At 34.6% G+C, this 13,351-nt stretch overlaps 2 protein-coding genes across 2 annotated transcripts; one reads left to right on the top strand and one right to left on the bottom strand.

Moving 5' to 3' along the window:
- LOC109232917 lies at positions 1,550 to 4,400 on the top strand. Its single transcript, XM_019398613.1, has 4 exons — positions 1,550 to 1,663; positions 1,830 to 2,993; positions 3,090 to 3,262; positions 3,563 to 4,400. Exons 1-4 carry the CDS (start codon positions 1,550 to 1,552, stop codon positions 4,398 to 4,400), a joined length of 2,289 nt encoding a protein of 762 aa, XP_019254158.1.
- LOC109240023 lies at positions 11,380 to 13,047 on the bottom strand. Its single transcript, XM_019406647.1, has 5 exons — positions 12,831 to 13,047; positions 12,559 to 12,735; positions 12,389 to 12,463; positions 12,156 to 12,296; positions 11,380 to 12,030 (listed from the first exon to the last, which is right to left on the bottom strand). Exons 1-5 carry the CDS (start codon positions 12,837 to 12,839, stop codon positions 11,692 to 11,694), a joined length of 741 nt encoding a protein of 246 aa, XP_019262192.1. The 5' UTR covers positions 12,840 to 13,047; the 3' UTR covers positions 11,380 to 11,691.

The raw sequence follows: 13,351 nt of genomic DNA, 5'->3' as shown, positions 1-13,351 counted from the left end.
ATTACATAGTAATCTGAATTCAACTTTGCTCCGTATGATTTATATTAGGCTACATAAGACCTTAAAGTTTGCATAAAGAGAAGGGGGGAAGAAAGATTAAAGCATAATAAAAGACATTTTAAGTAGAATAATTTATTAATCGTGACATTTGACTATATTATTTAGATACTACTTTTACCGTAGTCTGTAAACATCAACGTCCAGTAAAAGAGGTAATCCATTCTCTAAAAATATAAAACAAAGCCAAAAAGTGTTCCAATGTGCAAAGTTGGAGGGTCTTTTGCTAATAAACGTAAAATAAACGAAGATGAAAACATAATTGTAGTAACTAGTATCTAAACGCTATTTCGAAAATAAAATAAAAATTATGTCATGTCACATTTAGAAATATCACCATTACATCCTAAATGGAAAACAAAATATATAGAAAGACGAGGCTATATTGTATCATACACTAGTTTAGGACGGGAGGTCAATAGCAATAATAATAGCTTGACGAGATCGGTTGGTAATGAGCCATTTCCACCTAAAGCTTATTACTCTAATGAGCCGACGGATTTAATTGAACCCATAATTTTTGACGCGGTGTAAAACTTTATATTTAAAATTCATTTAAATTACAGAAATAATAGATATGAACCCATAAGTTTAAAAATATAATGAGTTCAATGCTAAAAACTTTGAAAGTTGAGCCTATAAGATTTTAAATCCTGGATCCGACTCTGACTTTGTCTATTTAGAAAATAAAATCATGCATTTGCCTTATTTTCTGTATGAGAATAACTTATTTTATGTATTTGGAACAAGCCATGTTTTTGACCCTTGAAAAAGTTTGTAATGATTCGACGATTGGTTATCTTTGATCTTATGAATTGAAGATGGCAGGCTTTGTATGTTCCATCTGCATTTAGCACAAAACAAGCAAATTAAAGACGAATTTGGCTAAGATAGTTAGATGGCAGACTTTCTACCGTGCATCTGCATTTAGCATAAAACTAGCAAATCACAGACGATTTTGGCTAAGCAAAGCGAGAATTGGGAAAAAGCTCTTTGCCTCTAGGAAGGACAGGAGGTGTATAATTGTATATACGAAAAAAACAATATTATTCTGTTAAATGATATAAGGGTAGTACTGTAATTTCACCTGTTAAAGTTAGTTATTGGTGATTCGTTAGTTAGTTAAGTTGTTGATTATATTAGTTGTTAAGAGATCAGTTAATCACTGTGTATAAATACTCGAACGTATACACACAGAAGATAGTTTTTTTGAGTAACGAAAAATACTTTCTCTTCCTCTCTATCATCTCGCTCTGTATCTCTCTTCTCTACTCTTTCTTCCTCTCAATTTACAACATGGTATCAGAGCTTATGCTTGTAACTTCGAAGCTCATGATCTGAGATTCTTCTTCCGCATTCTTTCTCTGAAATTCTTGTTCTGTATGTTACAATCGAGTGAAAAATTCTTGTTCTGAAACTCTTTTCTTGTTCTAAAACTCTGCATGTTCAAATTGGGTGTTGAATTCTTGATAAAGAATCAAAGAAATCGAAAATGGCGATAAACAAAGGAGTACCAAATCTGAATTCTGGGCTAAATACTAGAAATCAAGTAAATCTTGCAACTGGGATTGATTACAATCATCCCCTTTTCCTTTCCCCTGCTGATGTTAGTGGAACTCAAATCATTTCATTTCAATTAACATGTATTGAAAACTATTCAATTTGGAATAGATCTATGAGAGTTGCTTTGTTAGGTAGGAATAAACTTGGCATGGTTGATGCATGGTACATGCAGTAAGGATAAGTTCCCAGATTTGATGGGAAATCACTAGGAACGAGTAAATGCCATTGTTCTATCTTGGCTGATGAACTCTGTGGCAAAAGGCCTTCTTGGAGGCATTATGTATGCCTCCAGTGCTCAAACTGTTTGGGAAGACTTAGCTGAAAGGTTCAATAAAGTTGATGGCTCAAGAACCTTCAATTTACATAAAGAAATAGCCACCTTAACTCAAGGGTCTGCATCTGTCTCAGTATATTTTTCAAAACTTAAAGATCTTTGGGAAGAATTTGAGGCTTTGGTTCCTGCACCTGGGTGTGACTGTCCTAAATCAAGGGATTTTGTTACCTATCTACAGAAGTTAAGGCTATACCAGTTTCTAATGGGGCTAAATGAGTCCTATTCACAAGCTCGGAGTCAAATACTTATGAAGACTCCTTTACCTACTGTGAATCAAGCCTATGCCTTAATAGTGAGTGATGAGAGTCAAAAATCTGTAGCAGCTAATTCTGGGATTCTTGGAGCCAATCCTGTAGGAAATTTTGAAGTTGCAATGTATACTAGACATGGTACAGGTGGTCAAGGCCAAAGGTTCAAGAAAAACTTCAATGTTCGATGTGATTATTGCAAGATGAAAGGCCATATGAAAGAAAACTGTTATAAACTTGTTGGATATACTCAAGATCTCAGACAAAAGAAGCGAGGAGGATATAATGCAGCTTATAATGTCAACATTCTGAATGAGAATGTTGATAATCAAAATCAGAATTCTGATGTGCCTACTGGTGCATATGGCAAGAATGCTAGTGTTTTAAATCAGTCTACCTGTGGAAGTCAGATGTCTTACGGTCAAGGATTGGAACCAGTTGCAAATCAACTAGGAAATTACACATTCTCAAAAGATCAATATGATCAGATTGTGCAGCTGTTGAACAAAGGAGTAATCTCAACAGGCAGTAACAATGAAGATTCAACTGCCAATGCAACAGGTACAGATACTGATACAACATTGTTGGTTTCAAATGGCTCACAGGAATGGATCATAGACACTGGTGCAACAAATCACATGGTGTCTGATACTAATCTTCTAAATGAGTCTACTATAGTTCAGACAACCAAACCTAAGAAAGTTTTGTTGCCTAATGGAGATGTGTCACTAGTTACACATACAGGGGCAAGCTCAATTTCTGATAAGATCACTATATCTAATGTCTTTCATGTGCCTCAATTTAAACATAATCTTCTTTTAGTTTCAAAAATGACAAAAGAACTATAGTGTGCTGCAATATTTTTCCCTGATTTTTGTGTTTTTCAGGATCTCTTCACTGGGAAGGTGAGGGAGATTGGTAAAGAAGTAAGAGGACTATACATACTACGTGTCAGATTGGCAAGGAGTAGGCAAAGGGCTGAGTATGCTGCAAAGGGATTAACTGGAGGAGAAGCAAATCAGATCAATGTGGAATTATTGCCTCAAAGATTTGGACATGTGTTTGTTATAGTAATGAAGAAAGTGTTGTCTATTAGTATACAAAATATCAGAGATAAAATAGATATATGCACAATCTGTCCCTGTGCTAAACAAACTAGATTGCAATTTCCCTCTAGTGATACGAGAAGCATGTACTGTTTTGATTTGATTCATGTAGACCTATGGGGTCCGTACATAATAGCTACATTTGATGATAATAAGTACTTTCTTACAGTTGTAGATGACTACAGTAGAATGACATGAATGTTTCTTCTCAAACAAAAATCAGATGTATATCAATGCTTACAACATTTCTTCAGTTTTGTTAAGACTCAATTTAATAAGGTCATCAAGGTTATTAGAACAGACAATGGCACAGAATTTGTAAATTCCTTGTGTGAGCAATTATTCAAAAACCTTGGGATGATTCATCATAGATCTTGTGCTTACACTCCTCAGCAGAATGGAGTAGCAAAAAGAAAGCACAGACACATTTTAGAAATAACAAGAGCTATAAGACTGCAAGCTAATATTCCCATAAGGTTCTGGGGTCACTGCATTCTGGCTGCAGTATACATTCTTAACAGGTTACCTAGCTCAGTAATTGCAAACATATCTCCTTATGAAAGGCTGCATAACATGAAACCCTCTCTAAATCACTTAAGAGTGATAGGCTGCCTATGTTATGCTAAAGTAGTTCAGGAACAGGGCAAGCTAATGTCTAGAACAAGGGTATCTGTGCATATGGGATATTCAGAAGTTCATAAAGGCTATGTTCTATATGATCTAGGGAATAGGTCATTCTTCATCAACAGAGATGTAATATTCAAGGAAAATATCTTTCCATTTAAAAGAACTAATTCTTCTTCAATACCTATATTTATAGACACTACAACAAATGTAGGGTCATACATGGACAATTCAGAAATTTTTTTTGAACAAAGAGTTGATACACAAGCTGATGCAGGTCACAATGGTGATAATTCAGGGAATTCATCTACAGCTAATGACATTACAGAAGAGAACTACAATTCTGAGTCAATGCATGACTTTCAAATAATACAACTGAGGGGGAGGCGCAGACATATCAGAACAACCATAGCACAACTGATGGGGAGTTACAAGCACAACAGGACTATTAGAACATGTCTACTGTAGCCCCTCATATCAGAAGTCAAGCGAGTTCAAATCAACTCACTATCAGAAAGTCCACCAGAGATAAACAACCACCAGTATGGTTGAAAGATTTTGTTTCTCTAAATATTCATCAAGAGATACCTTATGCCTTAAATAAATATATAAGGTATGATCATCTATCTTCTAAATATCAAGCATGTATTGTTGCCTTCTCATCAACTACTGAACCAACTTCATATGCTGAAGCAAGTAAAGATCCAAGATGGATACAAGCCATGAAAGAAGAAATAAAAGCTCTCGAAGGTAATAATACATGGACAATAGTTACATTACCAGAAGGTAAGAAACCTATAGGATGCAAGTGGATATATAAAATCAAATACAAGGCATCAAGAGAGATAGAAAGATTTAAAGCTAGATTGGTTGCAAAAGGTTATAGTCAACTAGAAGGAATTGACTATCAAGAAACATTCTTACCAGTTGTAAAAATGGTGATTGTTAGAACAATATTGGCTCTGGCAGCAGCTAAGCAATGACATATACATCAAATGGATGTATACAATGCCTTCTTACAAGATGATCTATTTGATGAAATCTACATGGATTTACCACAAGGATTTAGGAGTCAGGGGGAGAAGAGAGTATGCAGACTCACTAAATCCTTATATGGACTAAAACAAGCTCCTAGGCAATGGAACTTGAAATTATCTGAAGCACTTCTGAACAACTTACAGTTTAAACAAAGTCAGTTTGATCATTCCTTATACATAAGGAAAATAGAAGAAGGTATGGTGTTAGTTCTGATCTATGTTGATGATATGCTAATTATTGAAAGCAGTTTAAAGCCGATTCAGGACACAAAAACTTCTCTACAGAACATCTTCAAAATGGAAGACTTGGGAGAGTTAAGGTACTTTCTGGGATTAGGATTTGCTAGGTCCAACAAAGGTATTGTTATGCATCAGAGAAAATACACATTAGAGCTCATAGCAGAAGTTGGATTAACTACAGCAAAACCATCAACTACACCAATTGATATAAATACTAAACTTACAACAAAACAGTATGATGAGCACATCTCAAATGATGAAAGATCAGTTGAAGATCCTACAGTAGATCAGACAGCCTATCAAAGGTTAGTAGGTAAACTTTGTACCTAACTGTCACTAGACCAGATATAACTTATGGAGTTCAAACTCTAAGTCTGTTTCTTCAACAACCAAAGAAATCTCATATGGAAGCTGCCTTAAGAATTGTGAAGTATGTGAAAAATAATCCTGGACAAGGTATACTGTTATCAAGTCAATATAATACAACCATCACAGCACACTGTGATGCGGATTAGGCAGCTTGCCCAGTCACTAGGAGATCTGTCACAGGTTTTTTGATCAAGGTATGCAATTCTCTAGTGTCTTGGAAATACAAAAAGCAATCTACTATATCAAGAAGTTCAGAAGAAGCAGAGTACAGAAGCTTAGCTGCAACTGTAGCAGAATTGACATGGCTAGTGGGAATGTTAAAAGAAATTAATGCAGAAGTTAAATTGCCGGTAGACATATTTACTGATAGCAAAGCAGCTATTCAGATTGTTGCTAATCCCGTTTACCATGAGAGAACCAAACATATAGAGATCGATTGTCATTTCATAAGGGGAAAAATTCAACAAGGTCTAGTTTGCACAAAGTATATACCTACCAGAGATCAACCTGCAGATTTGTTCACAAAAGGATTGAGTAAACTTCAACATGCATATCTGAGTTCCAAGTTAGGTATTTTTGATATTTTTGCACCACCTAACTTGAGGGGGAGTGCTAAATGATATAAAATGATATAAGGGTAGTACTGTAATTTCACCTGTTAAAGTTAGTTATTAGTGATTCGTTAGTTAGTTAAGTTGTTGATTAGATTAGTTGTTAAGAGATCAGTTAACCACTGTGTATAAATACTCGAATGTATACACACAGAAGATAGTTTTTTTGAGTAATGAAAAATACTTTCTCTTCCTCTCTATCATCTCGCTCTGTATCTCTCTTCTCTACACTTTTTTCCTCTCAATTTACAACATATTCACTCAATATTAACATCAAATTAATGAATACAATATGTGTCTCGTATCTACATTGTCACTTTACTGTGGTTAAATATTACTCTCTCCATCTTATTTCATTTCATGCAGTTTGATTTCATGGAGTTTATGATGTTTCTTTAAAACAAATTATGGTCTATAATTAGTCATAAAAGTTTGTGTGGCTGTGATAATCTCAATAAGGGTAAATGAGAAACTTAGAGTTAAATTATTTTTAAGTATAAAAAGTATTATCTTTTGGAGCAAATTAAAAAAGAAAATACATCACATAAATTAGGAGATAAAGGAATAGTATATTTAATTTTGTAGTAATTCTTAGTATTGTGTCTAAGAGACAAAGTTGAGTAGTGCTCCAGTCCAAGGAGTCAATGGATATATAATTACCCTGAAAAGGGAACAGGTCGTACCCTTTCCTGAGCTATCAGAATGTATATGACGCTATCAATGATATTCGCATGCATCCACCAAAATCCACATCCATTTAATGTCTCTCGTCCTCCTCTCTCCACCACTCTTTTTATTTCTTTGTATAATAATTATAAATTAACTCATACTTATTATAAGTGTGTCCCATATTAATAATGGAGCGAAGGGTGTATTAATTTATCGGGCAATGGAAGGATGTGAAAAAACTCTTAGGGTCATAAATGATTGATAGTAGCTCAAAAGTTTGGAACATGACAATGAAAACACAAAAATAAATTGACCAAACACCCTTGTACAAACATCTATATGGTGAACAGTTATACTGTAAATAGAATTCGAGGACTCCCTTGCCTAAGTAGAACAAACGAGAGAAGAAAAATGGCGTCACTTCCATGCATGTTTTTCTTTACAATTTCATTTTCTTTTGTTTTTGTCTTTTTGCTACAACTAGACAATCAGTTGAAATTTTGAGCATAGAGATTAATGTGAAGTTTCATGAACCCAACATGTCAACGACCAAACTAAATAAATGTGTACGTAGACAAAAAACAAGAACATCTAACGACTCCAATTTTAGTAATAGCACCTCATTATTAGTGACAGCATGTTTTTTGCACGTAAACTAGTTAAAGCTTCAATCAGTGTAAAATGATGGAAGTTTGGAAATAAAAGTTAGTCAAAGAATATAGAGCAGGGATTGTGTTAAATATTTCAGCCAACTAGGTTGCTAGGAGAATTAAATGGAGTAATACCGAAATCAAACATAAAGGTTGTGATGAAATAAACATATGATTCTTCCACCTAAAAATTTTGGGTTCCAGTTTTAGAAGAAAAAATTCTATAGCATAAAGCGATTTCTTCTTTATTGGGTGTTAAGTAATAGTGCTACTTCAAATTAGTAGGGCGCCAATATAAACACCGAAACTAATGAGAAACCAGAAAAAGAAGATCCAATGAAATGACCACAAAGATCCTTTGCATTTATTCCCCTCAACTCATAGCCACCAACCATTGCTTTTGAATTTATCTTGTCCTTGGGTTAGTTGCCCATTGAATTTTCTTGCAACTAAAAATGTAAATATTGCATCATTTTCACACTACTTTTCTTTTTTTATAAAACAACATTGAGAAAGACGAACGCAGACAACCTTAAGGGGCCGTTTGGTATGCGGATAAGGTGTGGATTAAATTTATATCATATTTGATTGACGGCATAAACTTATCATAGGATAAATTTATACCGTCAACCAAACATGATATAAATTTAATCCCAGCCTTATACAGGATATTCCACCTTTTCCCACCTTATTCCATTGAATTTGGGATTAAATTATCCCACCTCCCAGGAAGGATAAATTAGTTCAGAGATTATAATATCGAAATAATTTAGTCTGCATACCAAACAACCCCTAACTTTTTCATCGGAGAGGTTAATCCTGAAATTTAAATGGTAATCATTAGGGGTGTCAATGGTCGGTTCGGCCAGTTATTTATAAAATTTGTACCATACCAATATTTTGGTTATTCTATTATATATAAGCAAAATTAAACTTTTCGAAACCATCCCGATCATGTCGATTTCTCTTTGTTATCGGTACGGTTCGATTAATTTTTAGATTTTTTAATGTCATGTAAAAGTCACTAGTAGAAGAAGAATGCAATAATTAACATACGTACTTTTATAGAACTTATCCAAACTCTCTTGACATTTTTTCCGTTTAAAGAGTGATGAATTGAGACAATATGAAAAATGACCAAAGTATAGATCCACCAACTATTCTGCAATAGCATAAAAGAAACTAAGCATATACAAAGAAAATATAAATTACACGAGTGAAAAGATATTAAAGAAACTGAGACTCAAGAATAGATTAAATATTCAAAAAGATAAATTTGAATCATACGAAAGGAAACATATTCAATAAATTATAGTTTGCTACTCATAATCGCTAAAATATCTTGTGTCTTGCTAGTGAATATGCTCGGAATAATTTAATTTTAATAGGAGTAGCATAACAAGTTTGGGAATTAGGATTTTAAGTTTAATTACTTGTTGGCTTGTAACTGTTTTCATGGTTCGAAGGCCTAAGGAAAAATAATGCTTTACTATTTTAAACTTAATACATAAATATATTTTTTATATATAAATTTATTCAGTACGGTTCGGTATTTTTTTGGTTTATTTTCATAAAATAATAAAACCTACCCTAATTATCGGTACGATTATAAATTTATATAAAAAAACTACGATTTTATCAAAAGAAACCTAAAAATCGGTTTGTTACGGTACGGTTCGGTCGGTTTAATATACATTTGATGCCCCTAGTGATCATCCATAGAAACATAGAGCGTTTATTAGTTGCTCAATGCCTGCCTTCCATCTATACATAGTACTCTATTTACAGAAATCTAGTATACTTGTTCTTTCACTGGTGAGGCGGAAGCTTATACAGTAAGGTCAAATTCTCAATAATTATGAGTGGTAACATTACTTGTGTTTTCTACTTGCCCATTTTTTCAAAAAAAAAAAAAAAAGGGTTACTCTGGGTTGTCATTTATTATTCTATTTACAATATTTAAATTGAATTCAAGTTGTCATTCTTTCCGCTAATCAGTTTTTTTACTCTACTAAGAGGGTGTTTGGTTAAGCTTATAAGCTGGTCAAACCGGCTTATAAGCACTTTTTGGCTTATCTACGCGTTTGGTAAAATTAAAAGTACTTATAAGTTTAGTGTTTATAAGCCAAAAGCTATAAGTTGGTCTCCCCCAACTTATCAAATTTTAGCTTATAACCACTTTAGGTTTGACCAAATTTTTACTATTCTATCCCTAAAAAACTTTTTTTTTTAACCAAACTCTTCGTATACCCAGTTCTTCAGCTGCTTGTTATTAATTTCAGCACTCTTATCCAAACACGTAACTGCTTATTTTTTAAATCAGCTTCAGCACTTAAAAAGTGTTTTTCAGCACCTAATGCATATCAGCTACTCTAAATCAGCTAAGCCAAACGGGCTCTAATTTTACTAGTAAAAAGAAAGAATTTTTTTATCTAGATCACTTTGACAATAATTCACATTAAAAATAGAATAAAAACCACTAGATTACATTTAAAAGGAACTAAGTATAATTTTATACATCTAACATTTAACTACTACAGAAAAAAAATGTCAATTACCGGGTTTTGAACTTTAATCACATCGCATATGTGTTATCAACAGAAGAAAAAAAAAGAAAATACACCAAGATTCACCTTAGACTAGAGTGAAAGTAGTCAAGAGGTTGGGTTCTCAAAAAACGAAGAAGACGCATTTGGAGAAGAGAAACAGGCTGCGGCTGAAAAAACATTTCCTAAAATATTTCTAGATTTTGTCACGGTTCTGTTCTAGGGAAGAAGAAAAGAAACAAACAAAAGAAAGAAGACAGCCTATAGCCTATTGATTTTTGTAGATTTACATGAATATGGGGGAGGGTTTCTACATCCAAATTCAAACCATCTGGTGCCAGAAGTATGCATTTACTCCATATTAACATAGTTAAATTTTGCAACAATTGACACGGTGTCATATTTTCATAGTTCTTTTATAATAATATCGCCCGACCCCAGGGGCGGAGCTAGCCGTCCGCTAACGGGATTGGCCGAACCCAGTAGTTCTTGTGCAAATTCTGTATTTGTCTTGTGAAAATTTATGAAATATGTACAAATTATTGTTTTAGAACCCAGTAACTTTAAAGAACTAGAATCCCGAACCATAAGCTTCAAATCTTGGCTCCACCTCTGCCCCAACACTACTTGGAAATGCAGCGTAATTGTTACTCCCTCTGTTCCATTTTTTGTGAACCTATTTCCTTTTGGTCCGTTCCAAAAAGAATGACCCCTTTCTAAATTTGGTAACAAATTACCTTAAACTTACAATTCCACCCTTAACAAGAAATTTTTATAACGACACAAATACTCTGGGCTCCTTTTTGACTTGTTCAGGACCACAAATTCCAAAAATCTTCATTTTTTCTTAAACTCCATGCCCAGTCAAACGGGTTTACATAAATTGGAACGGAGGGAGTACTTATTATACAATTAGAACTATTTAACCAATCTGTAAGCTTTTAATTAAGTTTCTAAAGAAGTTTCAATATCAAAAAACAATTGAAGGTGAATGCATCATACGTAGAAGAAGTTTAATAATGCAATTTTTGCTGCTTAGTTAAAAAGGGAAATTGTTTGTTTTCATCCTAACTTATACATACGCATCTTTCAAAAACTTTAAATAAAGACCTAATACAACCCTAAAAACAACGTTAAGAAAGGTAAGCACAAAATAGGCACATGCAACCCCCATTACTTAGTTACCTAAAATACAAGTTAACCTAATAAAAGAATAAAGTTGCATCATTACAGTGGCAACTTACTAAAAAAAACTGCCATAAAATTGGAATGATACACAACGAATTAATTAGCACGGTCCAAACACTACTAAGAAAAACTAATCATCGAATTAAACCGACAAAATAAGCATCAATCACAAGCTAAAGCAAGTACATGCAACCAAAAGTTAGGTATAATTGTTACACTAGATTCAGAAAATCGATACTAAACTCCTGTATTAATTTGTTTCTCTATGTAAGATAGAAATATAGCTTCCATGATTAGCCCTATGTCAGATAAGGGAGAGAAAGAAGCCATTCTACAAAATTGGGAGGTAAAATTTTTCTTCCTAAATTGCCCTTAAACTATACTAAATTTCCAATTATAGTCCTTAATCCTACCTCCCAGCTTCCATTATCTCTCCCGATTAAACACAATTAGTAAAGTGGAGACCGCTGAGGCGTACCCTTCCTCCGGTTCATCATAGAAACCGACATCTCCGAACCCGGTCCACAAACAGGCTGAAACGCGGACCGGAAAGCCGAGAGGGTGCTGCGTTTCTTCCTTACAACCTCTGTTGTCGCCGTACATCCGACAGTCCGGCATCCTATTTCCCCGACGGCTCCACCGCTGCAACTCGAACCTGAATCAACCGGCTCAAGAATGGTGTCAGGAGTCATTTGACCATCGTCGAAACCCGGTTCAGACAGGGTCATGAAATCACACTTGTAGATATACTTGGAAAGTTTTCCCTCAGTTTTCAGTATGTGTTCAATCTGTAACCACACCAAGCCATATCCATGTTAATACATAAAAAATGGGTCGGTGAGAAAATTCAAAATAATTAACATAAAAAATTGTGGGTTTCCAATTTTGGTAATTTAAAAATTAAAAAACAGACCTTGCAGGAGATGGAACAAAAGAGATATGGGTCCTGAAGTCCTCTTTCACATATGATGCAGGTGTTACTTGAGCCTCTACACGGCCTTGTTTTTGGCCTGTGGTTTAAAAAAACCACTTTTGCACTGTTTGAAGTGTAAGACTGCAGACCAAAAAAGAGAGAAAATACTATTCAGATAAATAAAGAAAAAAGAAGAAATTCAAAAGGTGACAAAATTTAGGTCAAATACTCACTTGAACAAAAGCACAATCCAACAATTTCTCAGCATCACAAAGCCTAATAACATCATGATACACATACCTCCTAATCTGCAGTACAAAAAAAAACATCATTTTTTAAAAGCATGTACGTAATTCAACATGTTTTATAAAATTTAAGATAATTTTGTAAGAAAAAAATGGACCTGTAAAAGGCGGTGAGAACGATGAGGGGTCAAACAGTGAGGGCAAATACACTCACAACAGTCCAAACAGAAAACATTCTTTTCATTCTTCTTAGCATCTTCATGAATTATACAGGCGTTGAAGAATTTCTCTGTCAAAAGTGCAATAAGCCACTGAGGAAGTTGTGTAGATTCCAACTGCAGATAAAGATACCCAAAAAAAGAAAAAAAAAAGAATATATATTCAGTTGGTGAAATTGAAGTAGAGAATAAATCAAAGAAAGAGACCCCACCATGTTCATATGATGAATATTCCACTGTAAAGTTTTGGTGTTTTTGCTTCGATATATATGGTTTTTATGAAAAAGCTTTTCAAGAAAATAGTATGGAGAGTATTGTGTTTTGGTAGAAAGAGAATAAAAGGTAAGTGGGCTGAGGGGACAGAGGAAAAAAAGGAGGACGGCGCCTGCAAAACTAAGACTGGGGTATTACTGTTACCAATGAAATGAAAGAAGAAGAGTAGCCCCATGACCCGTTGGGCGCGCCCCGTGGCGTCCTAGCAAACCTCCCAATGCCTAGCGCCACGGACGGTCCCGTGGTCTTGGCCGCGCCAAGTGACAAGCGCGCAGGTATCTCTGTCGCCCCACCGATATCCCTCGCGAGCGCCAAGCCGCAGGCAGAAGCCAACAGCGTCGCGCGCGCAGACCGTGATGCCAAAGACACTGCTGCTAACAACGGACCTGCTGCTGCCTTATAGAAAACTAAGTCATTTTCATTGTAAATATAGAGTAGTTTTATTTCATGTACTTCCATT

Source organism: Nicotiana attenuata, chromosome 1 (assembly GCF_001879085.1).
Source record: "Nicotiana attenuata strain UT chromosome 1, NIATTr2, whole genome shotgun sequence".
In the NCBI taxonomy this organism is placed as follows: Eukaryota; Viridiplantae; Streptophyta; class Magnoliopsida; order Solanales; family Solanaceae; genus Nicotiana; species Nicotiana attenuata.
Note: the sequence above shows the minus strand (reverse complement) of the source record. Positions and strands in the feature narration are given on the sequence as shown.

What these genes read in the sequence shown, in the direction of transcription:
- LOC109232917 (XM_019398613.1), top strand. Translation starts at nt 1,550, where the DNA reads ATGGCGATAAACAAAGGAGTACCAAATCTGAATTCTGGGCTAAATACT. An exon ending in TTTTCCTTTCCCCTGCTGAT is followed by an intron (nt 1,664 to 1,829) that starts GTTAGTGGAACT and finishes GGAAATCACTAG; the next exon opens with GAACGAGTAAATGCCATTGT. An exon ending in CCTCAAAGATTTGGACATGT is followed by an intron (nt 3,263 to 3,562) that starts GTTTGTTATAGT and finishes ACATTTCTTCAG; the next exon opens with TTTTGTTAAGACTCAATTTA.
- LOC109240023 (XM_019406647.1), bottom strand. An exon ending in GTTCTCACCGCCTTTTACAG is followed by an intron (nt 12,464 to 12,558) that starts GTCCATTTTTTT and finishes TTTGTACTGCAG; the next exon opens with ATTAGGAGGTATGTGTATCA. An exon ending in TTTGTTCCATCTCCTGCAAG is followed by an intron (nt 12,031 to 12,155) that starts GTCTGTTTTTTA and finishes GTGTGGTTACAG; the next exon opens with ATTGAACACATACTGAAAAC.